Genomic DNA, 27,273 nt, shown 5'->3' with positions numbered 1-27,273 from the left:
GCACATGCCAGCAGTAGCTTTCCTCTACGCAGCTGCAGGAAGTATAAGTTGATGCGGGCGGATGGCTGAAGATTCCCGTGCGGCTCAGGATCTGGCTGGGCACTGCCTGCCCTTCTCATCCCAGAGCAAGCCGCGCTTCAATTGCAAGGGGGCGGGGCGTGGGGCGGCGATGGGGCGGGACACGCCCCCCAGGTGCTGTCTAGTCAGGTCGCTGCGAGGCTGGGTTCCCCGGGGCCCGCCCGCTGCAGCTAGGCTGGGCCTTGCCGGCTGATTGGCCAACCGGTGGGGGCGCGGGGGCAACGAGGCCGGCCTTAGCGTAGGCCTGAGCAGAGATGGCGGCGGTGCTGGGGAAGGCGGCAGCGGTAGGCAGAGCCTGGCACCCCCTGCGGCTGGGGCTGCTGCGGCGGGGCTGCGCTAGGGTCGCAGTGGATGACACGGTCAATGGGCTGAGCGAGGAGCAGCGGCAGGTACAGCGGCGCCGTCCCTGAGAGGCTTGGGCGCGTCCGGCCAGCGGGCTGCCTGCTGCTCCGGGGCCTGGCTCGCGGACTCCCGCCCTTTCCCCTGCAGCGGGGCTCGCAGGGCGGTGTCCCGCCTGCTGCGCTCCGGCACCGGCCCGCCTGGGCCCCGCTGTGGCAGCCGACGCCGGCCCCCGGCTGCCTGTGTGTCGCGTGTCCAGCTGCCCGGGGGCTTGTCCGCACCGCTTGTGTCCCCCGATCTGCAGAGCGTCGGTGTCCGGCCGGGCTTTGGTAACGGGGGACTGAGCCGCTGGACCTGATCTGTGCCCTCCCCTGCACGCCTAGAAAGTTGCTCCGCGGCGACAGGGGTCTTGGCAGAGGGAGAGAGATCTAAGGGAGACCGCTCTGGCGGAGCAAAGCGCCCTCCACAAGGAATCCGGGTTACTTCGGGCGAGAGCTCCAGACCTTTACCCTTGAAACCGAACTAAACTACTGGTCTTAGGCCTTTCTTGGCTCTTAGTGCTGGGGAGGAGGGAGTGGTCAAACCTTGCACTTCGATTGGTTGCTGGTGTCAGTGATGAGTGTCGTCTTCCCCCACCCCCCGAATTAAATTACAGAACAACAGATTGGTGGATTTGATTTAAATGATGATTTAAATCACTAGGCAGGAAGACTCCATTTAATCATAGAAATCTACATAAAAATGCATTCTTGTTGGTTGTTATAACCTTAACGCATATTCTGCACAACTCAGAGATAGATATAGGTTTCATTTTTAGAAGGTACACTCTATACATTTTTTTTAAAGTGATTTATTTTGAAAACTTTTCAGATTAGTTTTACAGCTATATCAGAAAATGAATGATTGGTTATTTCATTTACCAAAGGTAATTGAAGCAGATAGTTCACTTCCCCATGACTTCATAACTATCTCCAATTCAAAAGGTAAATCATTAATATTTGGAGGATTTTCTTGCCATGCTGTATTAGGAGGAGAACATCACCAGACTGATATTTAAATTGTTTTGTTTAACTAAAGCAACAGTGTTATGTATTCTGGATTTTTTCTTCAACAGCAAACATATAATATTCTAACAAAACAAGCATATGAATTTTTGAAGTTAAACATTCAAGCTTTTTAAAATCAGGTTTGTTTTTATTAAAATGGTTGTTAACTAAAATAGTTAAGTGAAATATTTAAAAAACAAACAAAAAAAAACCCCAAATTAAATCTACTATGTCAGCCAGGTCAATTATGAGAAACGTAAAAATATTGGTTTCTGCAGCTAACTCAGTCATCTTCACCTTCATTTTTCTGTTTGTTCATAATCTGGAAAAGAAAAACAAGCTTTCCTGCTTTTTCAGGTCCCAAATGATTTCTCATTTTGGAATGAATTAGTGCAAAGGAAGAAAATATTCTTTCTACACTGGCAGAAGAAGCTACGATTAAAAGTGAGATTATCACTTCAACAGTCTCTGAATCAAAGTACTTAAGTGACTTCCACCAGTTCACTGGTGTGACTTCCTTTAAAACATCATCAGCAAATATATTTCTTGAATAGTTCACCCTTAGCTCTGAAGTTTATTATAGTTGGCATTATGGAGGGATGATTGCTGGATGTCCATGTCATAGCCAACTCTTCTTCTTCTGCAGTGAAGGTTTGACCCTGGTACAGAGTATTGAGAATATTGCAAGAAAACGAGCTGGAGATAGTGCTTGTCCCATTTGTTTTTTTTAATGGTTGTAATTTTAACTTTGTCGTATATTTCTCTTTTTAAGATCTCACTCAGTTCCTTCCAAATTTCAACAGTGTTAGCAATAAAACAGCTATTTCCCTTCATTTTGTTCAAGGCTACAGAAATAGGCTTTAGGGTACTCAGCATGTGTTCAACATTTCTCTTAAACCCATTGTTGGGAACTTTGGCTGGGACAGTGTTATCTGTGAACAAAATCGTGAAAAAATAAACTGTCATCAGATTAGGCCAGTTTTTGATATAGTGCTCAAAACAGTCCATTACTGAGTTCCATCGCACGTCTTGTGGGAGAGTTAGCTTGGTTCCTCCCACTTTTTTCAGAGCAGCTGCTGCAAAGTGGTTGTTACGAAAGTATTTTGCAATATCAACAACATTCACCTTTGTTTCTGGAACACTGAAATCTTTGGCTAGGAGGTGCATCAAATGAGCACTGCAACCGTATGTTATTAGCTTGGGACTCTCTTCTAAAGTTCTTCTAATCTTGGATACATTTGCAGCATCGTCTGTGACCAAGCTGCGTACTAGACATTTTGAATTTTTTTCAGTTTGTTATAGCTTTTATTGCTGCTACTTGTAAGTATTCTGCTGTGTGTGCATTTCCTGATGTATCAATTGTTTCTGTAAGGAAGACATTCCCTTCTTCTGTTGTCACACAAGCACGTATAACAGAATCATTGTGGACATTGCTGCACCCATCAAGACTCTAGGTTAAAAATTTCACCCTCGAGACCTTTTGCACACTGCTCATTTTCTCTTTCATACATTTTGTCCAGCAATTTGCCTGTGACATCTGCTCTGTTGGGTGGACTGTATCCTGGTCTTAATGACTGAACCATGTTAATGAAGTGTGGGGTTCTCAATCATACAGAAAGGAGAGTTTGTTGCATAAACAAACTGGGGAATTTTTTCATCAATTACCTCCTTTTTTTTTTTTTTTTTTTTTTTTTTGTAATCTCCTGGTTCTTATCACAAACTTATCTATGGTTGTTTCTGGATGATGGAGATTTTTTTTTTTCTTTTTGCTGCAGGTGATATACTGTAGCTGTGTGACATGCATGGTGGAACTGAAACACTAGCACTGGCAGATAACTCTGAAACTATAAAAAAAAAGATAGTGATCTTGAAGGTGGATAGTCTTCAGAATCCTGTATGTTGAGGATGGATTCTCCTAAACAAAATAAATCAATACAGTTATTTAATTATTATTACCATATTGCTCATTTAGTGTTACTCATTGCATTCACTGACACTCAGTACAACTTTAAAGGTGAAATTGTAAAAAGATCAGCCTATTCCAGCTATTTATTTTTTTATCACAACTGCATCTAAAATGATAGTACCATAAAGTAACAACTATATTTTTTGCTCAAACGTGAGAATTCAAGAATAGCCCAGAAGGAAGACAGGCAGTCCTTAAGAAAGAAGTATGAAATAAAAAGGTTTACCAACCTGAAGATCCTGCATGTTCAGACATGTTCCTTTCATTATCTTCAATGCAGCTTTCTCCTGAGAGGGAACACTTCTCATGATGTTGTTTCATTTGGGCAACCAGGCCTTGCATTTCTTTGTTGCACTGTTTGCATTTTGCATGCATGCCTGTGTTACCCACTGGTAGAGGAACTTCATTAAAATATTCCCAAACTGGGTCTCTTTTACAGTCTGCTGCCATTACAAGTTTTCCCTTCTAGTGAGAGAATGGTATGGTAGATCTTAAATCAATGAAGGCGACACTCGGAAAGACCTCAAGACTTCTGGAATATGCTGCTCAAACAGTTCCACTTTTGTTTCTACTGCCTGTCCCTCCCTTCTCACATTTATCTCCAGACTTCTCCTTGTCCAGATCTATTCTGCCCCCAACAATCTTTTATTCACTGAACTTTTTGAAACTTTGCACTTTTAGAAAGAGGTAAGAGATTGACTCTGTGTACACAAATTTGCAGAGGGACAGTAGGGTTGAGGTCTGTTATTTCTCAGCTCTATATATTTATTTATTTAAAATTTGTTTTGCTGTTAACAAACATGTTATCTCTGGAGACACAAATCCACAGTCTGAGAACTGCAAAACTAAGCATCTCTGATGGTATCTTCTAGACTGAGCACTGAGTCCATTGGGTAGATAGAAAGATTAGCCTAAATCTATACACAAGCCCCTGGAACCCCATAAGATTGGGTCCCTAATCCATGAACTATTGGAACTCATTTACAAAACTTTTCTTAAACATTACATGAATATATTGTCTCGTACTATAGAATTAGAATTAATCCCTATTCCATGATGCGATATCTTTGCACTATAATGTATCTTAATTAAAAGTATCTTTAGATAGGTTTTTTCCTCAAAAAGCATTTTATCAAAAAATCCATTTTTTAAATTTTTTTTTAAATCCCTGATTTTTATCCACCCTGAGTAAAAGTCATTACCCTTGCCAGTTTCCATCTGTCCCAAAGTCATTAGTGATCACAAATCATTATCATTCTAGTTGCCTCAGCATTGAGTTTGCTGTTCTCAGCCTGTCACTAAGTAGATGAGGAGCACACTAGCCTAGGGCTTGGGCGACTCAGGGTCAATTCCTTGCTCTGCTACAAACTTCCTGTGTGGCCCTGGGCAAGTCTCTTACCTCCCTGTGCCTCAGTTCCCATCTGTAAAAAATGGGGATTATTGTAATACTTCCTTACTTCACAGGGATACTGTGAGGATAAATACAGTAAAGGTTGTGAATCACTCTCCTGTGGTGTCACTACTGGCTTTATAAGAATGGAAATATGTTGTCTGTATGCATGCTTATTACAGGCTTCTGTGCATTATAAAAATGTATCTAGGAGACTGCCTGGTTCGCACTACTTTCCCAGAGTCTCTGTGCATCAACTGTCAAACTTTCTTGACAAAAGGTGGGGAAGGAACTGGTTTGTTGGAAAGAGTCCAGCTACAACCCCCCCCCAGATAGTGTCCCCATTTCCATTTTAGTATAAGACTGTCACCTGCAGGTTAAAGATTCAAATCCAACATTATTATTAACTTATCTTAAAAGGCCTTTGGGGTTCTCTTTCAGTCCCATCACCTGAAACTCAGAGCTGCTTGATTTCACTCTGCTCTCTTGGAACTTGTGGGGCATAGGAAACATCCTGTTAAGGCATGCTGGAGACATGGCAGGGAAGATAATGAACAATATACTGTTGTGGTTTAATGTGTATATTTTTCTCCCTCCTTACCTCATTTACAGCTTAGACAGACAATGGTCAAGTTCTGTCAGGAGCATTTGGCTCCAAAGGCCCAAGAAATCGACCAGGAGAATGAGTTTAAGGGCATGCAGGTAAGTCCTTGCTGTGTGCTCTGGGAGTGAGATGACAGTCAAGGCCCCTCTCTGCCATGTGCTGTGTCTAGAAGAGAAAGTGCAATCCATGTCATATGAGCATATTTATATTTTACATTTATTCTCAAACCTTAAAAAAGAGTTACGGTAGGAAATATATAGGGCTTGAAAAGTTATTAAGCTCCAACCAGCCTGAGGAATAAACCTCACCAGAGGCCATTAAAAAAAAATTGGCAGAGAGCCTAGTGATGAGGCCTCTTCTTTGCTTGCTGGGATTGTCATCAGGATGCTGCCTCTGGGCCTGCCCAGCGACTCCCTCTTTTGTACTGGCCTTGTCTAGTTGGTGTCTCATAACTTTGGAGCACTGCACTCCTCTGCCTCCTGGCTAAGAGGGGCATGGAACTGCTCTCTGATGCATAATGCTTTCTTTGCAGTCTCTCTGATGTTAGAGTTCTCTATGAAATTTGTTATATGAAATACTCTGTGCAGACACTGTCCAAACAGATGTTTGACTTCCAGTGTGAAACTTCACATACCAATAGAATTTGTAAATTCTGCGAACAAGAGCTTTTTGATTTATGGAGCATTCAGGTCCCATCATTGGAGATCATAAGCTCCACAAGACTTAAGAAGCTTGTAATATCTGCTGAGACCTCACAAATCTCTGGTATTTACATTTTCATAATGAAGAATGCCAAAGCTTTGCACGTAGCCTTTATAAATATAGTCCAGTGCATCAGATATCATCCAGGGCTGTTGTGTAAAACTGAACTGCAGTGTCTAGTGCAGGCCATTTTGCGGGATCCAACTTCCATAACATGGCAACTTCTCAAAAATGAGAACTGCACAGTTTTTTCAATGTCCTGTATCTGAAAAATGCCTTAGCCAATAAACCTGAAACTTTTCACACAAAAAAGATCAGGGGACGGGGGAGGAAGATGGGAAATCATCTTTGGCAAGAGACAACATTTAAAAATCTAGGCAGAAAAGCAGTTTTCAGAGGAAGTGCGGGTTGAATTATGTCAAAATTGGGTTTAGACTGGGAAATTAGTTACAGCCTTAGGCCCTGATCCTGCAATGACTTAAGCATGTATATAAATCAGTTAGTTTCATTGAAGTAAAATGGGACTACTTGCATGTATAATGTTATGCACAGGCAGGAGTTAATCTTCAGAATCTTTATGCAGCGAATGCAAATTAATATGTTCATGGAGATTGTTGTGAGGAGTCCTGCTCTTGCTTCATGGTTGGGCAAGGCTGTATTAACTGCTTTATTTTGCGTTCATAGGAGTTCTGGAAGAGGCTCGGGGAGCTGGGAGTTCTGGGAATTACAACTCCTGGTGAGTAAGTTCTCATCTTTTACATCTACTGAATGATTCCCTCCATGAAATGCTACTTAGGCTCAACTGTCTCAGCCCTTAACAAGCTAGTCCACATTGATTCATACCTCACAATCTTGTAAGCAGACTCTGTCCCCTCAATTCAGGATACAATTTATTATACACACCTTTTGTGGTAGGATCAGGTTTTTCTAATTATAATAAAGAACATCATGGAAGATGCACCACTTTCACTCAAAACTCCTATGTCAGTGTGATAAAAACCTCTTTTTGAGGAGATGCAGAGAAATCCATCCTTGTGCAGAAATTTTTCAAGGTGCCTCTCTTTGTTGAAACTTTGAAGAACTTCTCTTTATTCCTTTTTGAGTTATCAGAGCACTTCAAAATGGCTTTTACAGTTTAAGGACATTGTTCAGGTATTACCACTTCGCAGTTTGACAACTCCCAAATGTCTTGTTATCCTTCACCATAAGCAATGCAGTCGTGAGGTTTGAAGAAAGAAGGTTATAAATAGAAATTTCTGAAAATAAGTATCTGGCTACATTACAAAATGTTAGCGTGTTCAAGCAGCATGGTGAAGAGTTGAGTTAGCTGACGCAGCACTGACCATAACTGACCAATTATTGTAAACGAGGACAGATTGTGTTCAGCATTGTGCCACTGTGTCTACACTGCAGTCAGAGAGGTGACTGTAGCATGTGTAGACCTATTTAGTTAACTAGATCAAAGCTAGCTCAGATAACAATAGTGAAGCTGCAGCAGCACAGGCTGGACTGCCCTGCCCAGGACTCTGGTTATGCACTGGTGACTAACCTGTGCAGAGCCCTTCTGTATAGCTCTACATTGAAATAATGCACCTGCATTTATTTCAGTGGTCAGACCTGAGTTTGCTTGAGTGAGTCTCTCTTGCTCTCGCTTCCCTTGCTCTTCCCAACTTCTTATAGTTCCTTTCAGCTTTCTTTCATACTTGCCTTTTTGTCTTCTTTAATGCTGTGCCCCAGGCTGCAACAGTTTCCCACTTTGCCCAAGCTCCATCTCTGCCTCTCCTCCAAATTCCTCCTCAAAGCATGCTTCTTCCATGAATTGTTCCTATTCTGATCTCCTCAAGGATTTTCCCACAAACACCTTTCTGTGCCTGAGCTTTTGTCCTGTGGTTTTTGGTGGTGTCCCAGTGGAAGTTTTCTGGGAGATGGGGCTTTGTCTGTAAATTTATTTTACGAAGGGCACAAACTTTGGGGGTATAGTGTTGATAATATGAGATCCTGTGGAAATGTGTGGTCATTTGAGCCACATGTTTAGGTACCAGTGGATCATGGTTCTTCAATAGTGCATTAAATGACAGCTCTTTTCAATGTCTAGACCTAAAAATAAATTCAGTTATGTTAATGCAACATTATATCAGAGTTAGGAAATGCAAATATATGGTTCTGCAGTAACCATAATGCAGCCATGTGGCATATAAAAATTCTAAAGGGACACCATCATCTTGAATCACACTTTTGTCTAAAAGACTTACCTACTGTTGTTACAAATAATACCTTTCTATAACAACTCTGAAGGATATTGGGGGGAAATATTTTTCATATTTTCGTTTCATTTGTTTTCTCTCTGCCTTTGATAATGCTTAGAGTGAAATACTGGCTGCACTGAAGGCAGTATTTTTAAATGTCTGTCTGATTTCACCTGGTAGCTTTTGGAATGCAAAAATGTCTATAACTGTAACGTTCAACATGGTGGTTTCCGCTCCGTGGCGTTGTGAGTGTCCCACCCAGCATTCTTACTGTTCCCACAAATCCGCTTCATGTTTTCCTCATCTGTTAGGATGCTGGGAGTAAGAACATAGGCTCTGACATGGGGTGAGGAGGATGAGAATCCAGAGCACAAATTGATCAGCTGCCATCAATATGAGTGCTGGTGTAGAAGGGGTGCACTTGGAATCAGAGGCCACCCCTTTAGTTTTAGGAGTTACAAGCAGTAGCACGCACTTCCAGGCTATGCACTCACTCTATTCTTCATTCACTTTCCTCAGCATGGCAAGCAGCCTCTATTCTCTTCTTGGCTGCTGCTCCCATAGGGCAGCATTCAGTGTTGTTGACCATTCAGACCTGGATTCCCTCCCTAGCTAGGCAAGTATCTCTGCCTCCCTCCTGTTGTAGATTTGTTGCTACCTATAAAACCACTCTCTGCCTGCAAGCCAATATATATACACTCCTGGGTGTACATATATTCCTCAGTCTTTGCTCTTTTTTTCCTCCATCTTCTCTTTCTGTTTCTGTTGTTTCTTTTCCAGCTTTAATCTTCTACCGCTTCAGTTTGAGACTCATCTGTTTGTATCTTTAGCCACCCTTTAGTTAAATAAAAATATTTTTAATCATCAATTTTTCTCCATCCTGCTTCTGAAAAGTTTGACCGTATGACCCCCCACCCTAAAGCAATTCCACTGTCTCCCCATTCATTTCAGGATCCTGTTGAAAACTGCCATTCTTGTTTTGAAAACCATCCATGGAATTTGCCCCAGTTGATTTCACCCGCTTTGTTTCTCTTTATTCTACGAAGCCCTCATCTGTTCTACTATGCCCTCATCTGTCATTGGCTTCTGCTTCTCTAGTTGGCCATATATGAAAGTCTTCTCTTTTGCAGCTCCTGCTATTAGTCAGGAGCATCCTTTTTGTTCCCCTCTGCCCTACTGATTCTCCATCTTATATCAATTATCCCCTGGGAAAGTCTTTTCTCCTTTTTCTGCACCTTTTTGTTTTTTCTATATTTAATTTTTGTGATAATATTAAATTTAATGCAAACTTTTGGATTACAGTTAGTATGAGAGATGCAGAATTGTGCAGTTGTCTGTGTGATGCTTGGATGTTAGATCAATGTTCTATTCATGTATAAGTGTATATGTGGTAACTATGCTTTTATATGCACAAAGTGTTACTAATTGTTCTGAATAAGTAATGTACTGTGCCTTTAAGATAGGAGAGTTGGGATTCAGGAAGGATGGGGAACCCAGAAGTAACCAGCTCAGTGAGAGTCAGTCTAAAGCAGAAGTCCAAATGTAAGTTTCTGAGACATCCAGTGAAGTTTAAGTCCAGCATTGGACTCAGTTTGCAGGAGATTGTGTAAGTTTTATTTACTGTGGGGTTATTAATCTAAGATGATGTTGAATTTTTTTCTCCTGCTAGTGGAATATGGTGGATCTGGAATGGGGTATCTGGATCATGTGTTAGTGATGGAGGAAATCTCTCGAGTTTCGGCAGCTGTTGGACTCAGTTATGGTGCCCACTCAAACCTTTGTATTAACCAGTTAGTACGGAATGGCAATGAAGCACAGAAAGAGAAATACCTACCCAAGGTATGTAATTGATAGAGGCAGAGGACCTGAGAGAATATCTGTTTACATGGTGCCTGTGGTATCTGGTGTGAAGTAAGAAATGTGAAGTAATAGATCTAGTTATAGCATAAAACTACATGTGTTATGACATTTAAAGTAGCAACAAAGTTCACAACATTTCACAGATGTTCCATGGCTGAACTGAGCTCTAGCACTTTGTCTCCCCTTGTGTGCCTAACAACCGCATACACTGAATGGGACAGTACTGAACTTCTAGCATTAGTATCTCTTCCCAGTGGGTGTTTGGTTCGGTCTGTTTCAGTCTTACACCCAGGGCAGAAACTGCCACAGCAAACTGCTCCTGCTGCAGGGATGCCTATATTCTTTAAACAAATAAGGAAGCCAGTGGGGACAGGATCAGGCCCTGTAGTAAGAAAAAAATTTAAAGGTTAAAATGAAAAACCTTTTTCAAAGCCAGCAAACACATCTGTTTTTTCTAACCAACATGTGGTGCTTACACACATTGTGCAGGAGTAACTGCTGACCCTTTTAAAACGAGTGGTCGCAGTGTGGGATATGCACTTCTCAGGTGCCGAAAGCATTTTGCCCTGCATGGCTCATGAGGCACCAGAGCCATGTATTACAACTGCATGTCTGGACATGTTTGTCTTTCACAGAGCTTAATCTTCCAATACATCAGGTGAGCTTACTGCAGCAAGCTTTGAAAAGGATTGTACCTTTCAAATTTGCCCTTCTCCAGCTTGTGAATGATCCTGTTTTGTCCTAACTAATCCATCGTGATGAAGGTTCCTGCAGAATTTAAAACTGGTACAGGTGTCTTGTTTGAGCCTTTTTCAGGGTCACTTCTGGAGGCAGCATGGTCCAGTGGGTAGGACAGTATATTAAGGGTATGTCTACACTTGGAGCTGGAGGTGTAAATTCCAGTTGGAGGAGACATATCCACACTAGCTCCGATCAAGCTAGCACACTCGAAAATAGTGTAGCCATGGTGATGTGAACAGCAGGAGTATGTGCCTAGCATGTCAGATGGGTGTGTATTTGGACTAGCTAGCCCCTCCTGATGCTTGCACAACCACAGCTATGCTCTGTTTGTAATATGCTAGCTCGATCAGAGCAAACTCGGGTATGTCTTCTCAAGCTGAGTATTACACCTCTAGCTCAAAGTGTAGACATACCATGAGAGGCAGGAACCTTGCTCTGTATATGTGCATTTACCACTGACTTGCTGGGTGACCTTGGGCAAGTCACTTAATCTCTCTGTACCTCAGTTCCTGTGTGTGGCTGTGGAGAACATTTTTTTGGGGGGGGAGGGAGGGGTTCCCCGAAAAAGACTTTGCAGAGAATATTATTCTACCTTCATAAAGCTCTTTGACGTTTCTGGATGAAAAGTGCTGCATGCTTCCTTATTCCGTTGTCTGGTTGCTTGGTTGGTCTGTTAATCAATTGATTGTAAGTCTTCTCTGGCACTCAAGTGATCTCTGTATTTTAAACCCCAGCCTCTGTTAAACAGATTTCAATATCTAAACATATTGGATGTATTTCTCCATAAGCTGAATCATAGTTATGTAAAATTGTCAACATGAGGGACTTAAATTCAGCAGCAAGCAAAGTGTTCAATTACTTAACAAAAGAAATCTCGTTCAGTCTGTTAGTACATAAATTCTATATATCCCTGTCATTTCTCAGGTGTATTTTAGGATTGTTGTCATTCTGTCATTCACTGATTTGCAATATGTCAAACCACCTTATTTTTCATTATTCCTGAATTTTAACTGAATCTTTAATGATGTGCCGGAAACCACTTTGGTCATTTTATATAATTTATAAAACCAAACTAGTTTCCAGCACATCATTAAGAATACGGTTGAAATATACAGATTTAAATGTCATATATATTTTTGTATATTAAATCTCTCGCCACAAAACAAGGGAACAAACAAAAAATACCCAGAGGGAAAAAGCATACAAAAAATACCCAGAGAAGGTAAAGGGCAAGAAGGAGAAAAGGACAGGAGAACATTGACAGAGAAGAGACAGCAGCAGCTGTGTCAGAACATGGCATGAGGGGACACAGAAGGAGGGTGTCCATCTGCCATTCCATCACAAGTGTGTGGGGAATCATGGTATTAGTCTAGTGCTGAACACTGCAATCTCTCTATCCCCCTCATTGACCTTTTTGTTTTCTACAAGTCTAGTTTTATACAAGCTGAGCCTTCTTTTGCATATGCATAAAATATGTGCCTCTGCCAACCAGCCATTTTAAAAGGCAGTCAGGGAACATGGAGTTTGGAAAAGGCATATGGCTGTCAGCATGGTTCTGTTGGCACCTTCGTGGACATAGATGGATAAAACTCTGCTTTTAAAATAGTAACTGACATGTGCATTGACTCATCTTGTGGTTTGATTCTGTGCTGTGCCCTCAGCTCAAGTGAGCTGCTTGTTGGAATTCTTCCAGGGACAAAGTTTCCTACTTATAGTTTATATGGAACACAGTGAACTTCGAGATTCAGTGCAACCCCTTCCCTTCCTGCCCAAAAATGCAATAAAAACATTTCCTCCTCCTCTTCCACTTTTTTGTCTTGTTTTTTTCCCTAGCTAATCAACGGGGAGCACATTGGAGCCCTGGCAATGAGCGAACCCAACGCTGGTTCTGATGTTGTCTCTATGAAGCTCAAGGCAGATAGAAAAGGTAAAATATTTCACGTGCCAGCTGGGGAAATTGCCCATGTGCTTCTCCTGGCCAGCCTAAGCATCTTTCCTTTAAAATCTAGATTTAACCTTCTCAGCGTGTTCAGCTGTGCTCAGTCCATGGCACAACAAGTTGGGTATCCAAATTGCTGGTTTTGCCACTCCCTAGTAGGCAAGCAGAAGGGTATGACAGAAAAGTTGTAGGGTGGGATGGGCCAGGTCCATTATTGATGATGGAAGAGATTGAGTGATTCCAAACCCAGAAAATCTATATATGGAATATTGGTTGGGAGGAGAGTTAAAAAATGAACCATCATATCACACACCTGTGACACCTCTAGTCTGTTGTTTCACAGAGAATTGGTTATGGTGGGAAGAATAGTTTGTGTGAGAGGGCTGTATAAAGGCCTTATTAAGAGGCCTTGGGTGGGCTCTACAATGGCTTATCCTTTGGACTCCGGAATTTAAGGAAACTAAGTACCCAGAGCAGGGGTGGGCAAACTACAGCCCGGGGACCGCGTCTGGTCCTCCAGACATTTTAATCTGGCCCTTGAGTTCCAGCCGGGGAGCAGAGTCCAGGGCTTGCCCCGCTTCGTGTGGCTCCCGAAAGCAGCGGCGTGTCCCCTCTCCGGCTCCTACGCATAGGGGCAGCCAGGGGCCTCCACACACTGCCCCTGACTCAAGCGCCACCCCTGCAGCTCCCATTGGCTGGGAACCATGGCCAGTGGGAGCTGCAGGGGTGGCACCTGTGGACGGAGCAGCGCGCAGAGGCGCCTGGCTGCGCCTCCATGTAGGAGCTGGAGGGGAGAGGTGCCACTGCTTCTGGGAGCTGCTTGACATAAGCACCCCCCAGAGCCTGCACCCCTGACTCCCTCCCATACCCCAACCCCCTGCCCCAGCCCTGATTCCACTCCCACCCTCCGAACCCCTCAGTCCCATCCGGAGCACCCTCCTGCACTCTCAACCCCTCACCCAGCCTCACCCCAGAGCCCGCACACCCAGCCAGAGCCCTCATCCCCCCGCCCCCCCCAACCCTCAATTTTGTGAGCGTTCATGGCCGCCATACAATTTCCATACCCAGATGTGGCTCTCGGGCCAAAAAGTTTGCCCACCCCTGAGCCAGAGTCTGGGGAGGTATTTTACCCAAGGCTGCTTTGTGGACTTCTGAGAGTGCCTTAGGGAGCCTGGCTTATAGTTTATTGGGTCATGAGGCAGAAGAGAGGTATTGTTTCTGAATTCCTCACTGAGACTGTTGTGAACTAAGAGTCCATCTCTTATGTTTCCAGGGGATTACTTTGTTTTGAATGGGAACAAGTTTTGGATCACTAACGGGCCAGATGCTGATGTTGTAATAGTTTATGCTAAAACAGATCTCAGTGCTGTTCCAGCCTCCCAGGGTATAACAGCATTCATCGTGGAGAAGGTAGGCCTTACGTCACTGGAGAGTAAGTCACCCTGCCTTATTTTATCCTATTTTGAGGCTACAATCCTTTCCCAAAATGACTATTTTAGAAGGCCAAGTAGTTCTATCTTGACAATTAGCAGCCCCTGGCTCAGAGGAGCATTGTGTTATGGTAGTGATAACCGGACAAGTAATGCTTTCACCCCACTCATCCACATGCGCAGAGGGTCTAGAATGCCCTCCCTAAGTCTGTGCACTATGCTGCCTCACTTCCTCTGCCGACCTGCACTGCTGCCTTAATGCCTGTTTTTGTTCCCTCAAATTTTTCAGTAGATCACCATCAAAACAATCCTCATTATTAATCCTCTGCTACCTCCCCCCACTGCCTTCAGAACGCGCGAATCTACAAAACATGTACATAAAGCATGTCTGGTGATCTTCTGCTGTAATCTCAGTGCCCCCTATTCTCTGTTTGTCATACCTTGCAGACCTTGGTCCAAAGGCCCAATCCTGTTCTATTGACTTCAGTGGGTGAAGAATCAGGCTGCTAGATTGTGAGCCACTTGGGGTCAGGAACCTGTCTCTCTCCTTTTAATTTGGCTGTAGAGAGCCTATCGCACTGTAGAAAAAATAACAAGGCATCTTCATGAAGGCAGAAAGCTATGACAAAGGGCTAAACATAATGGTCATTTGATAAGAATGGGTCAGACCAGTTAACCTCTTGATAGACTTTCCAGTGTCAGTGGCTGGAACCACACAACCACTGGGCCCACACAGCTATCCTTACCATGTATTGATTTAAATATTTAACATCTGGTTCTGTGTTCTGACTAAATCATTGTTACTCATTCCAGATTCATGTGCGTTAGAAAACAAATTCCACTCCCACAGTTCATGTTGTCTCAGGCACTGCTTGCTGGTACACATGTTTGCTTCCTCCACACTAATGCTCACACTTGTGTTTGCTCCAACAGCAGACATTTGACACTGGCGGTCCTCCAGCACACCTCACTTGTTGCAATTCCCCCTGCTCATTTATTAGGTTGGGGAGGTTTAACTTTAATTCCTCTGTCGTGGTCTGTCTCAACTTCCAGAAGAGAAAAACTTGTAACCTGCTTCTCTTTTTTGATTTGCAGGGTATGCCTGGTTTCAGCACTGCTCAAAAGCTTGATAAGCTGGGAATGAGGGGGTCCAATACCTGTGAATTGATCTTTGAGGACTGTAAGATTCCTGGTGAGTGACTTCTGAGAGCTGAGCAGAGCCCCTTACCATATCCACATAGTGGCTTCCACTCTCCTCATTCATATAGACTGAAACATCACATTCAAATTCTGATTTGAAGGTTTTCCAGACACTTTTCTCCTCAGTGACTATCTTGCAGGTGAGATATTGAGGCTAGGAGAGGTTGCTATCTTGTGCATTAAAGTGATTCAGTCTGCCTGTGATAGGTCACTTCTGTTCCACCCTCTGGGTTGAGCTACATTGGACATGACATTTAGCCACTGGCTTTGCAAAGCTTGGATGATGCTTTAGGAGAAACTGCTGATTACGCTGTTTATCTTGGAGCCTCCAGTATGGATACTATGAATGGGGTTTTAGAGAAACTCTGAATGAGTCCCTGAGCGCCTCTTTTTCCTGAACCTCTGGTGGTAGGTTGTGGCCACTGGCCAACATGCTTTATTTGGTTTAATTCCTGTGACCATTTTTTCACAGAAGGAAATTAAAAACCTGTGTACAGTACATGGAAGATATCCTTTTTCTTGACTCCTAAAATCTCATCTGTGAGGGCAAGATTTGGTATCACTTCAGAGGAGTTTCAGGGGCTGATTCAGACCCCTAACTGCCCACATTTCTAATTTTCCCAGATCCCCAACCTGGGGTCAGAAAGGTCAATGAACCTAGACTGGGTCTTTCAGCCATTCCATGTATGCTCTGATCCATACAGAACAGTGTTCTCATGACAACAGGATTCCTGTTTTCTGATCACTTACTGAAACAGATCAGGATAGTGCTGAAACTGTACACTCTTTGCATGAGCCACAGCTGCTGCTTCTGATCTCCAGTCTTGGAGGCTGAGCCAATTCAATACCTTCCTATATGTCTTCAGGACATCTTTCTCTTAGGGTACGTCTACATAGGGATAAAAGCACTCTGGCTTGGCTACGGCTGGCCTCGGTCAGCTGACTCAGGCTCATGGGGCTTAGTCTGTAGGGCTAAAAATTGCTGTGTAGATGTTTGGGCTCAGGCTCCAGTCCCGTTTCTGAGACCCTCCACCCTTGCAGGGTCCCAGAGCTTGGGCTCCAGCCTGAGCCTGAATGTCTACACTGCAGTTTTTCAGCCTTGGAGCCTGAGCCCAAGTCAGCTGACCTGGGCGAGCCATGGGCTTTCTATTCCTGTGTAGACAAACCCTTATAGATCAAGGGGTCTTCTAGCACTACAGTCCCATCCACTCTAAGGTACATGGTTTCACTGTCAGCAGTGCTTCACTGAGTGGATTTTACGGGTTTTTTTTGCCATAATAGATACCATCTGTGGATCCACATTCTTGGGACATGTGGTATGACTGAGAGGCCAATTCAGAGCACTTTTAGGTTTTTGCTCTGAGACACAAATATTAGCCCTGCACCCCTTGTGCAGTGAGTGCATATATATTTCAACTTGTTGCATAATCCTTGGTTCCTTTTCTTCATTTGCAAAGGGGGCATTTGTGTCTGTTCAGTCTCTCCTTTGGCTGTGACACTCCATTATTTGTGAGTAGTTTTGTCTTGTTAGCTTCTTGTGACTGGTGAGGATATTTCTCTTTTTACAAAATGTTTAAGATGTTTGTTGTTAGTATTTTTCCTTTCTCTTCTCCTGCATTTTTTCAGCTCATTCTCAAAGTCCCATGCCATGATGACTGACCTTCTGGTGGAGGAGGATTGGTTGCAGTTTCCCATAGAGCCCATCAACACAATTCCTGAATGAGCTAGATGTCTGGCAGGCCTTCAGTTTCTATCCGTGATGAGCAGAAGTCACATGGGGTATGTCTACCTGGCAATTAAACACCTACGGTTGACCTGTGTCATCTGGCTCAGGCTGCAGGCTGTAAAAATGCGATACAGATGCTCAGGCTGGGGCCCAAACTCTGGGACCCCGCGAGTGGGGAGGAGCCCAGGCTGCGGCCCGAGGCCGAATGTCTACCCTGCAATTTTACAGCCCCAAGGCCTGAGCTCTGCAAGCCCGAGACAGATGACATGGGCCAGCCACTGGTGGTTAATTGCTGTGTAGACATACCTTAAAGTCCAGAGTCTTAGCTTCAAGTGATCCCAACCTATCTGCCTATGTCCAAAAATTCCATTCATATCTGGTTTTCAGCTTGCATCTCGCACAGTTATATTCTCTTGGGATTGAAGCCTGAGGGGCACATTAGCGCTTACTTATTTCGGACTACAGCAGCATCAATGAACAATCTCTTTCCATCCTACCAGGCACGGTTTGCAAGGCATTCAATTCTCCCATTCTTATCACAGTACAGCATCACTAAGGGGTTAAGCTTTCTTTTCCTGCTTCTCCCTCTTCACTGGCACACTTTCGTACATGCTCTTCACATCCTCCTAAGCTAACATATGGGGGTTTTAATCCTTTTTTTCTTTAACCTGCTATCTAGTGTGTCAGCTCTGTTTCATCTTCATAGAGCTAATGCTAGCTCTTTTAAAAAATAAAATAAAATAAAAATGAATGATTGCAGTGCTTGTGCAAATTGCTAGATCGACAGCTATGCACTGAGCACATGGATAATGGCAGTGCAAATTTTCCAACACCATCTTGCAAGTGTCCCCCAACCCTGACCTGCAGGTTCAGAGGAGAGTTCTGGCTCACTGTACATTTAATCCTTGGCCTCTGTGTTAGAGATGCTCATTGTGATATGGAGACATACGTATATCAGACAGCAGGAATCACACTGCTTTCATAGAGGTCACCTAATAGCCAGCTGACAATAACACATTTCGGTGACTATCAGCTTCAGCTAGATTTGAACTAGCAACTAAGGCCTTGTCTTCATTGCTGAAAAAGGTGTCTGTTTTACCTTGGGGTAACTAATGTGCATGAGGTAAAAACACAGTGAAGACCAGGTACTTCAGTTCTACTGCAAGATAAAGTTGCCAAGCCTCACCAGTGAGGTGCGAGAGGCTCAGAGTCTAGGCTCCAGGCTGAGCCCGAATGTCTACACCACTATTGCTAGCCCTGCAGTCCCTGCTCCACAAGCCCAGGTCGTGCTGTTGTGGGGTTTTTTATTGTTGTGTAGGCATACCCTCACTTCCCCATTGTTGTAATGATTTCAATCTTTAGCCTTGTGGCTCTATAGACAATACTTACTCAGTTCCCCATTTTCTAAAAGGTAATACTGGCTGTAAAGGCACCTTAGATCCCTCTACTGCTTTGTTTACAGCTTTGGTTGGAAAAAAAAATTGTTGTGGGGGCAAGGAAAGTATGTTGCCTTAATGATTGTGCCCCAAGGCAAAAAGAGAATACTGCTAGAGGTTTGAATCCTCTCCCCATAAAATGTAGATCCATAGGCAACAACTTGCCTTCTGAGGGGTCTACTTACAAGTAAGTAACTTTTCTTTGCTGATTACAGCTGAGAATATCTTGGGGCAGCTGAGTAAAGGAGTCTACGTTCTGATGAGTGGCTTGGATCTGGAGAGACTCGTACTGTCTGGTGGACCACTGGGGTAAATGGTCGTTTAATTTTCTACTAATCATGTATCGCTTCTGCTTATATCACTTCACCTGGTTTAACCAGTGGTCCCAATTTGTGGCCTTGATTTCTTTACAGCATAACCACTTAAGTCCACCTCACAAGAGAGGTGCTTCTGCTTGAGAAAGGGGTAAATTCTTCTTATTCATGCCATCCTTAGGTTCCATACTGATCCCTCATCTTAAATCTTTGTGTCCCCATCTAGTGGGCTCAATGGTAACCTTTATTTAGAAAGACTACCCTCTTCCAATAGGAAGATGGAGTTCCTCCTCTCTTACTCAGTTCTGGGCTTCTTTATGCCGCTCAATTAATGAATGAGATGCACAGCAGTGCAGAGTAATCCTAGCTAAGGTTGTAAAGGAGCTGTTGGATCCTCTAGTTCAGGGGTTCTCAAACTTCATTGCACGGCGACCCCCTTCTGATAACTTCGAATTCTCCTCATGCTCACATTCTCTTTGCGGCGTGTTCTAAATTTAACAGTTTCTATTACTGTGTTCTCTCCCACAATAACACCTGCTTTTTAAATCCCCCAATTTTATAATATGCTCATAATAAACAAGGTAATCACGAACATCAGAAACTAAAAGCATTTTAGAAAAGGCAAATTTAAATAGAGAGACCTCTCTCTGTGCAAGGGACCAGAATATGGACTTTTTCTAAATTTTAAACAAGTGACGCAGTGTGGGGGACTTGTCTCCTAGTCTTCAGTTGTCCTATGCAGGCTCCCTAGTGGCAGTTCGGCATTGACATGCAGGAGAAAACTGCCCAAAAAGAATGCCTCCTTCAGGTTGGAGGCTTGGCCCAAGACTTGTCTTTCCCTACACTCTGTTCAGAGAAGGAGCAGTTCAACTCCTTGCATCAAGCAAGACACTAGGAAATGTCCCTGACAGGCAGTGTTGTCTAGTGCGTAAAGTATATGAGAGGAAGCCGGGACTCTCCTGAGTTTTCTTCCTGGCTCTGCTTCTGTTTTAGGTGTAACCTTGGGAAAGATGCTTAAGTTCTCAATGCCCCTTTTTACCTATCTGTAAACTAGAATTCTCACTGAAACCTCTGTGGAGATATTGATTCTGCGAGGCCCTGGAAGGAGCTAGAGAAGAGTAGAGCACTTATTAATCCAGCCATAAACTTAATGTAATGATGTCTTGAATGCCCCTAATAATGGTGCCATAAGTATCTCACTAAACCAAGCCTTATCTTTAACAGGTGTTTCTCTCTGTCATTAAAGCATCCTGTTTTCTGAACACTGAATTGTTCTCTAAGGAACAGCCCAGCACACACTGATGTGAAATGTTATTTAAAACCAAGCCCTAGTTTTCTCTGTAACACATTAGCCTTAAAGTGTGTGGCAAGGACTCCTGAACTGGCACTTTCTCCCCAACTCTTTCACATCCCACCAATACAGTACAAATACATTGACTTTCATAGCAAAATAAATAATGAATCTTATGCTGCCCCAAGATTTTAAGTTTTCAACATGCTGCAGACTACTGAGTTGAAAATCCAGAACTGCAGTATAGAAGTTGAGGAGTGGGGGAATATGGGAACTTCAGGCACCCAGGAAGTAGTGGAAGCTGGTTTAGGTTTTTGGCAATCCAGGAGACAATTGAGGCTTTTGGACAAGGGAGGAAATGCAGCTTCCCTTTTGGCTAAGGTAAGAGGTGACTAGAAATTTGGAGGAGAGGGGAGTTGAATGCTTCATTTTGTCCCCCAGCAAACATTTACAGTCTCATTGTACACTGCACACTTCCCCAGTATCAGCTACTACAGCCAGTCTCATTGATGCTGATTAAAGTACAGTAGCTTGACTTTGCTCAAATGATCAGCAGTTAAGCAGTTAACAATGTGGCCATTTAACTGTCCCCATTAGGCTTCACAGTCAGTGGGCCATTGGGATGGATGAGGAAGTGCATGCCTCTCAGAGCTGTTGTTTCAGGCTATCTACAGACTCAGCCAGACACTGTTGCATTGATTACACTCCAAGATTTGGAAGGTTTTCTTTGTGACTATAAGGGTTGAAACTTTTTTTAACAAGAGCTTAGATTCTGGAATACAATTATATAGTAAATTCATGAAGGGTAATTTCATGACTGCATAATTGCATTGTATACCAGGCACTGCCTTAGACTGAGAAACAGAGTTTGGATTATTGTTTGTTTGTTAATTACTCTGTTTTCCTCCTTTTTCGGTTTCCTTCCACTCCCTCAACCCTGTGTCTGTGTTTCTCTCAGAATCATGCAGGCTGTTCTTGACCATGCTTTTCCATACTTACACGTGAGAGAAGCATTTGGACAGAAAATTGGCCACTTCCAGGTGAGAATGAGGGGAAAGAACTGTTACTGATACCCATAGATCCTGTTGCTTTCATTTTCGGTCAGATCCTGAACGCTTATCTCAGTGTACCTGACAGAAAGGATTGTGAGCCTGTCTTTATTATAGGGTGGGGTTGTCCCATTATGATGATCACACTACATATTTCTGTACCAGTATGCAAAATTGTAACCTAGAATTACCCAAAATCTGGTGAGACTATTTAACTCTGAAGTAGTTTTTATCTGGTGGTTTGTTAAGAAATTGGAGAACATGGTCTCATGCTGATGGATTTTTGTAGCTTAGGGTGATGAAATCTATCCTGGATTTTTCCTGAAGTTGCACTTCTTAGTCAGGACTGGATTTACTCCTTATGCACCCCTAGGCACAGCATCTTCAGTGCCCCTCTCCCCTGCCTACAGCTGACTTCTGTGTTGCACATTGTTGTAGAGAGGGAAGGCATGCCTAGAATGCTGATGCCCCTAAGCACGTGCCTACTGTGCCTAATTGGAAGTCTGGCCCTGTTCTTAGTGACACTGCTGCTCATACTGAATGTGAAAGGCACGGGCTTAGTCAGCATGGTAACCCCAGGCTGGCGTTGGGGTGAGCTAGGATTTGAAGTCCCAGGTCTCTTCTGTTCTAACTTTTATGAACTTATGATCCAACAGTAACCCAGGCTCAGTCATGTGACTTGTGAATCCAGCTTCACTGGTTTGTCCAGTCTTCAGTAGGTAGCATAAGAAGACCAGCTAAAACAATGTCATTTCCATGGCTTTGCACCCAGAGTGTTGTCATTTCTGCCCTCTTCCCTTTTATTTCATGTTAAGTGTTAAGATTTTGTTGAATTTAAGAATATTGTTTTGTCTTGTGTAGCTCATGCAGGGTAAAATGGCAGATATGTACACACGGCTGATGGCATGCCGGCAGTATGTGTACAATGTGGCAAAAGCTTGCGACCGAGGACACTTCAATGCAAAGGTGAGCTCCGTTCCTGATGGGCTGGTCAGGCCACAGCATGTATCTTTTACCCTTGTTCACCCTTGAGAGGGCGGAGGTTCTAGATCGTAGGTGTCCGTGAATCAGTTACAGAAAATCTTATACCTTGTACCCCTCAAGTAAAAGAGAACTTATTTGTGCATGTCAGCAGATTTACCAGTATTCAGAGCTGCACCATAGTAAGGCCAAACAAAATGTTCAGGCTCCTGAAAGTAGCTATCACAGTCACTATAGGGTGTTATCACTTCCACCACTGATACCATAAACATGCTTGGTTCAAAGAAGGCAACTAAAAGAGACTAACTGTTGGAGAACAGTTTTACATCCTAAGTCAGATAGCATATAACCTCAATGGGCATAATTTGTAAATTCATGAAGGAGGGTGTAGTTTCCCTGCTGTTTTCTTTTTTTGTCCTCACATGGTCCTTATGGAACTGATACAGTGAGATCTGATGGAGAGCTTGTCTCTGCGTTACAGAGAAACTGTTCCTTTTTTCTGCTGTGACCCTTGTTTGGCTCAGTATCTCAGAGTCGTAACTAGATGTTTTTAGCACCAGGGCTGAGCAAGCATATTTGCCCCCCCTACCAGAGGTGATGGGGGGAGAGTGGCATGCAGGGTCACGTTCCCCACCCTGATTTTTTGGTGACACCACCCGCCCCCTGCAACCCAGACAGGCTGGGTGGCCCACTGAGGTGAGTCGGGGGTGGAAGTGACACTCCCTCCCCAAACTCCAGCCCCGCCGAGCCCCAGCCCTGCTGCATGGGACTGGCCCCACTGAGCCACCTGGCATTGCTGCTCGCCCCCTGAACATTCCTCTGCATCCCCCTCAGTTTGAAATCCTCTGTGGGGCAGGCATGGGCCCCACCCCACTATCACCAGTTACATGCCACCTTTGCCCCCTACTGGTTTTTTTCCGTAGTTTCTCTACCCCCATGGCTTTGTTCTCTGGGCAGCTGCCCCGCTCATCCTGCTCTGGTTACAGCCCTGCAAAATCTTGTGTGCTTGAGAGGGACCAGCTTAGGCATGTTTGCAGGTATACAAACTTGATGAAAAGTAGGCACGATTGGAACAGTGCAGATGAAACTTTGCTGATCCTGTTGCTGTAAATATAAATGATCTTGTCCCTCCATTAGGATTGTGCAGGAGTGATCCTGTATTCAGCAGAATGTGCTACACAAGTAGCTCTGGATGGAATCCAGTGTCTAGGTAAGAATGTTGCTTCCTCCGTCATGAGAAAGGGTGACCTGCGGCGGATTGAAACATGCAGGAATACAGGCTCTCTGCTGTCCCTCTCCTCGCTGTTGAGTTCAGTAGGCAAGAAATGCCTTTTGCAGCATGTCTGAACTATTTACCTCTGTTCTTCAACTGGGAAGCTTTCTGTCAATGTGTCTGTCCAGAATCAGCCCATACCTTGTTCTTTCTTGGTTTTCATCTCTTCTCTTTGTGATTTGTAGGTGGTAATGGTTACATCAATGATTATCCTATGGGTCGCTTCCTGCGTGATGCCAAGCTATATGAGATAGGGGCAGGAACCAGTGAGGTGCGGAGACTTGTCATTGGCCGGGCATTTAATGCTACTTTTAATTAACACCCACCATTCAACGAGAAACGTTCTCAACACCAAGAAGCCTTTGATCATAGTGGTGGTGCACAAAACTTTTTTTGCATATCACAGTCACTGCTGGTTGATTATTATCCGTTTGATGAACAAATGCTACTCGGTTTAACTGGGCTCTGCTGACCGAATGAATTGGGCAGGAGAACAGAAGTAAACGTGTGTTCATGTGATCAGCCTGAATTGTTCCTTCATCATACTCAGCAGCCATTTGGATCCTAAAATCTGAGGAGTTGAGGATGAAGTTTTTGCCAGGGGTATATGACAGTCAAAGCAGGATGTTTCTTGCATGGTGAACTGTTGACTAGGAAAAATCAGTTACTGAGCATTATAGGTTTCAGAGTAGCAGCCGTGTTAGTCTGTATTCGCAAAAAGAAAAGGAGGACTTGTGGCATCTTAGAGACTAACTAATTTATTTGAGCATAAGCTTTCGTGAGCTACAGCTCACGATCAATCTAGAGGGAATGGACATTGGATCAATCCAGAAAGAATGGACAACGGAAATGGAATTTTATCATCTTTAAAAATTTAGAGTGCCGTGAATAAGTAGCATTTTTAACATGCTACTGCTGGAAGATGGTAATTTTCCAGTGTGACACTCCACCAGTATGTTAACCTCCTGGTGCCATCCAGTTAACAATTTCAGCTTTGCGAATCCAAATGCCAGCTGACTTTGGGGTAGATACTGTCTACTGTTAACATCAAAGGATTTCAGCTACACATGCAGTACTGTAAAAAATGTTGCCTAAAACCCTGTTAAGAAGTCGTGTATTTTTCTCTGCCCATTCCCTTTCCTATCCTGGCTGCTTAGCAAGATATTTGAATGTAATCTGAAGTCTTCACTCTTCTGATTGGCTGCCTCCTGCTGTCTGATTCATTTGTTGATGTCACTATCTGTCATTCTGGAAGCTTTTAAAATGTCAAACCCTATATTGTGGCATCCGTCAATGAATCGGGCAAGAGGAGTTTTACTTATTTTAAAGGGTTCTCTGTTGGCGAGTGTTCTGCACTTGTACTCCTAAATTTAATTGGCCATAAGGAAAAAGAAAGAAAGCCTAGCGAGAAAATTTGGGGCAGTTTTAAGGGGGAGTTAGGGAAACATTATATGGAGTAGTTTAAATCTTGTGTGGTCTGTTTTTAATAAGGGGAATACAGCAGTGTGTAATAAAACTTCAAAGAGTGAATTACAGGAAAAAATTAAATCTCTTGATATAATAGACCAGTGAATTAAACAGCTGCCATCTTGACAGTCTCATGTAGGTTAAAAACAATACAGCTTGTAGTTTTATTTCTTTTTCTCTGTATATTTGGTGTTTGTCTAGATGGTGACTCTAAGCCAGCACGCAATACAGTATTTTGAAACATCCATTTAATAATCTAAACCAACAGTATAAAAAGAAACTATAAGAAATGCCCAGACCCAACTAAAATCCACCTTACTCGATTTCCTCTGGGGAAAAAAAAACGTGATAGTTACATAGGTCATGTGGTATGCACAGTAGGTCTTCTGGCCCAAGGGGAGAGGCAGCTCCCAGAGCTATGGGTCTGCCCCTGGAATGCCCAACCCTCAGACTGGGGACTGTCATCTCAAGCATCCCAACTGAGTTTTACTACTCTGGAAAAGCACACAGAGAGTTGATCTCTGAGATACCCTGGGCCCAAAGCACAAAGGGCTTTATTAATTGAGGCTGACACCTTGGCTTGCACCTGAATATCATCTGGAAGCCAGGGCAGACTTTGAAGCACAGGTGAAATAGACTTCACTTGTGAAACACCAAGTACATTTATGTACTGAATATATGAGAATGGAAATGTTAAATGTTCTCATTTATTTAGATGAGTGAACTACTTAAGCTTTACCTCAGAATAATTATGAATGTCCTCCCCTCTCCTACATTCAAACTGGATTGCCACCAGTGCCTCAAGAAAGATCTAAAGTGGGATTTTTCAACACTGCCTACAAGATTTTGATGTCCAGTTCCCATTACAGTTTGTGGGAATTGGGTATCCAACTCCTGTAGCCAGCTTTGAAAATCTCAGCCCCAGTCCCATGATGCATCAGTGAAATGGCAGCTCCTTTAGAGAGAGAGCCAGTAGCAGCACGGGTGGCAACGAAGGGGCTGAGACCATGCATGATACTTTTTAAAGTAATTGAAAATTCATTTTTTACAGATATGTTCTTTAGCTCTTTGATATGAGAATGAATTTCCTTGAGTTTTCCTTGAAGACCTGTTTAAAAGACAAAAACAAAACCTCACATTGGCACTGAATCATAGCTTTGTAATCTGTCTTGGTCCAAAGGAACTCCACTGAAATGAATGTCAAAACAACCTCAGGATCTTTCAAGCAGCTAGAATTGTTAAGAATCCATGTTCTGAGTCAGAATGGAACCTGTATACTATGACTTTTAAACCTGCCTCTAGCCCTGGCATTGCTTGTTTTAATACAAATAATAAATAACATCCCACTTTCTGGGCTGATCAGCACCTCAAGGTCAAGGCAAAATGAATCTGTGTCTAATGCACTATCGGATAGGATGGGAGGAGAGAGCCATAAATCTTAGGAAAGGTTACGTTAATCAAATTGCATACACTTCCCATACATCACTGTGGTGAATATCGAGTGATCTGTCTTGCGAAAAGCATTGGTCAAGGGGCTCTTTCCACATACTGAGCAGTTCTCCCTGGGGTGAATGACAGGGAATCTCCTGGCTAAGTGGGGGAGGGTCTGTGATTAGGGTTTTGTTTTTTAACATGTACAATGCCAATAAAGATATCTACTCTTAAACACATGCCGACTGAGCTTCTTGGATTTTGCCCAGCAGGGGGCAGATACAGACTTTGTTTAGTTCTTAACTAAACTACTTAACTACTACAACCCAAGTAGAGAACTGGACTCCTCCCAAAGTGCACATCCTGTGTGATTCGAGCTTGTGGTGTGCATGGGAACGGATGTTGCCTTTTATTCTCCTCCCTCCCTCTTCTCCACCAACCACTTTTTTTCCTCTAATTGTTTTTTAAAAAGCTTGTGGTAGATCTGGCAGGTGCGGAAGTCTCTGGCCGCCTCCGGAGAGCACAGCTAATAGGAAAAATTCTAGAAGAGCACTGTGCCCCTGCATATGTTGTTTCTGGTATCTGTTGCATTTAATTTGTAATAGAAATCATTCTAGCCCAATCAGGGACATTCAGCTGATCACAGAGCTGGATTAGTCAAATATCCTGTCATAGAAAAAGTAGATCTGCAATAAAGATTAAGAATTGGTGAGATAACAGTGAAACAGCACCTGCAATCTAGATGGTTTTCAAGACACTTCAGT

At 43.3% G+C, this 27,273-nt stretch overlaps 1 protein-coding gene across 2 annotated transcripts; it reads left to right on the top strand.

The window, feature by feature from the left end:
• The first annotated feature begins 205 nt into the window (after nt 1-205).
• IVD (isovaleryl-CoA dehydrogenase) lies at nt 206-26,748 on the top strand. 2 transcript variants are annotated; one of them, XM_048852780.2, is made up of 12 exons: nt 211-467; nt 5,432-5,521; nt 6,810-6,861; nt 10,041-10,210; nt 12,806-12,899; nt 14,185-14,321; nt 15,437-15,533; nt 18,919-19,012; nt 21,267-21,348; nt 22,219-22,323; nt 23,476-23,548; nt 23,797-26,748. In XM_048852780.2, the coding sequence occupies exons 1-12, from the start codon at nt 333-335 to the stop codon at nt 23,928-23,930; spliced, it is 1,263 nt and encodes a 420-aa protein (XP_048708737.1). In that variant the 5' UTR covers nt 211-332; the 3' UTR covers nt 23,931-26,748. The 2 variants fall into 2 exon arrangements, with proteins under 2 accessions (XP_074985803.1, XP_048708737.1); XM_075129702.1 differs by lacking the exon at nt 23,797-26,748 and having other exon boundaries at nt 206-467; nt 23,476-23,788.
• Nucleotides 26,749-27,273: the final 525 nt, after the last annotated feature.

The sequence above is a fragment of the Caretta caretta genome, chromosome 6 (assembly GCF_965140235.1).
Source record: "Caretta caretta isolate rCarCar2 chromosome 6, rCarCar1.hap1, whole genome shotgun sequence".
In the NCBI taxonomy this organism is placed as follows: Eukaryota; Metazoa; Chordata; order Testudines; family Cheloniidae; genus Caretta; species Caretta caretta.
Note: the sequence above shows the minus strand (reverse complement) of the source record. Positions and strands in the feature narration are given on the sequence as shown.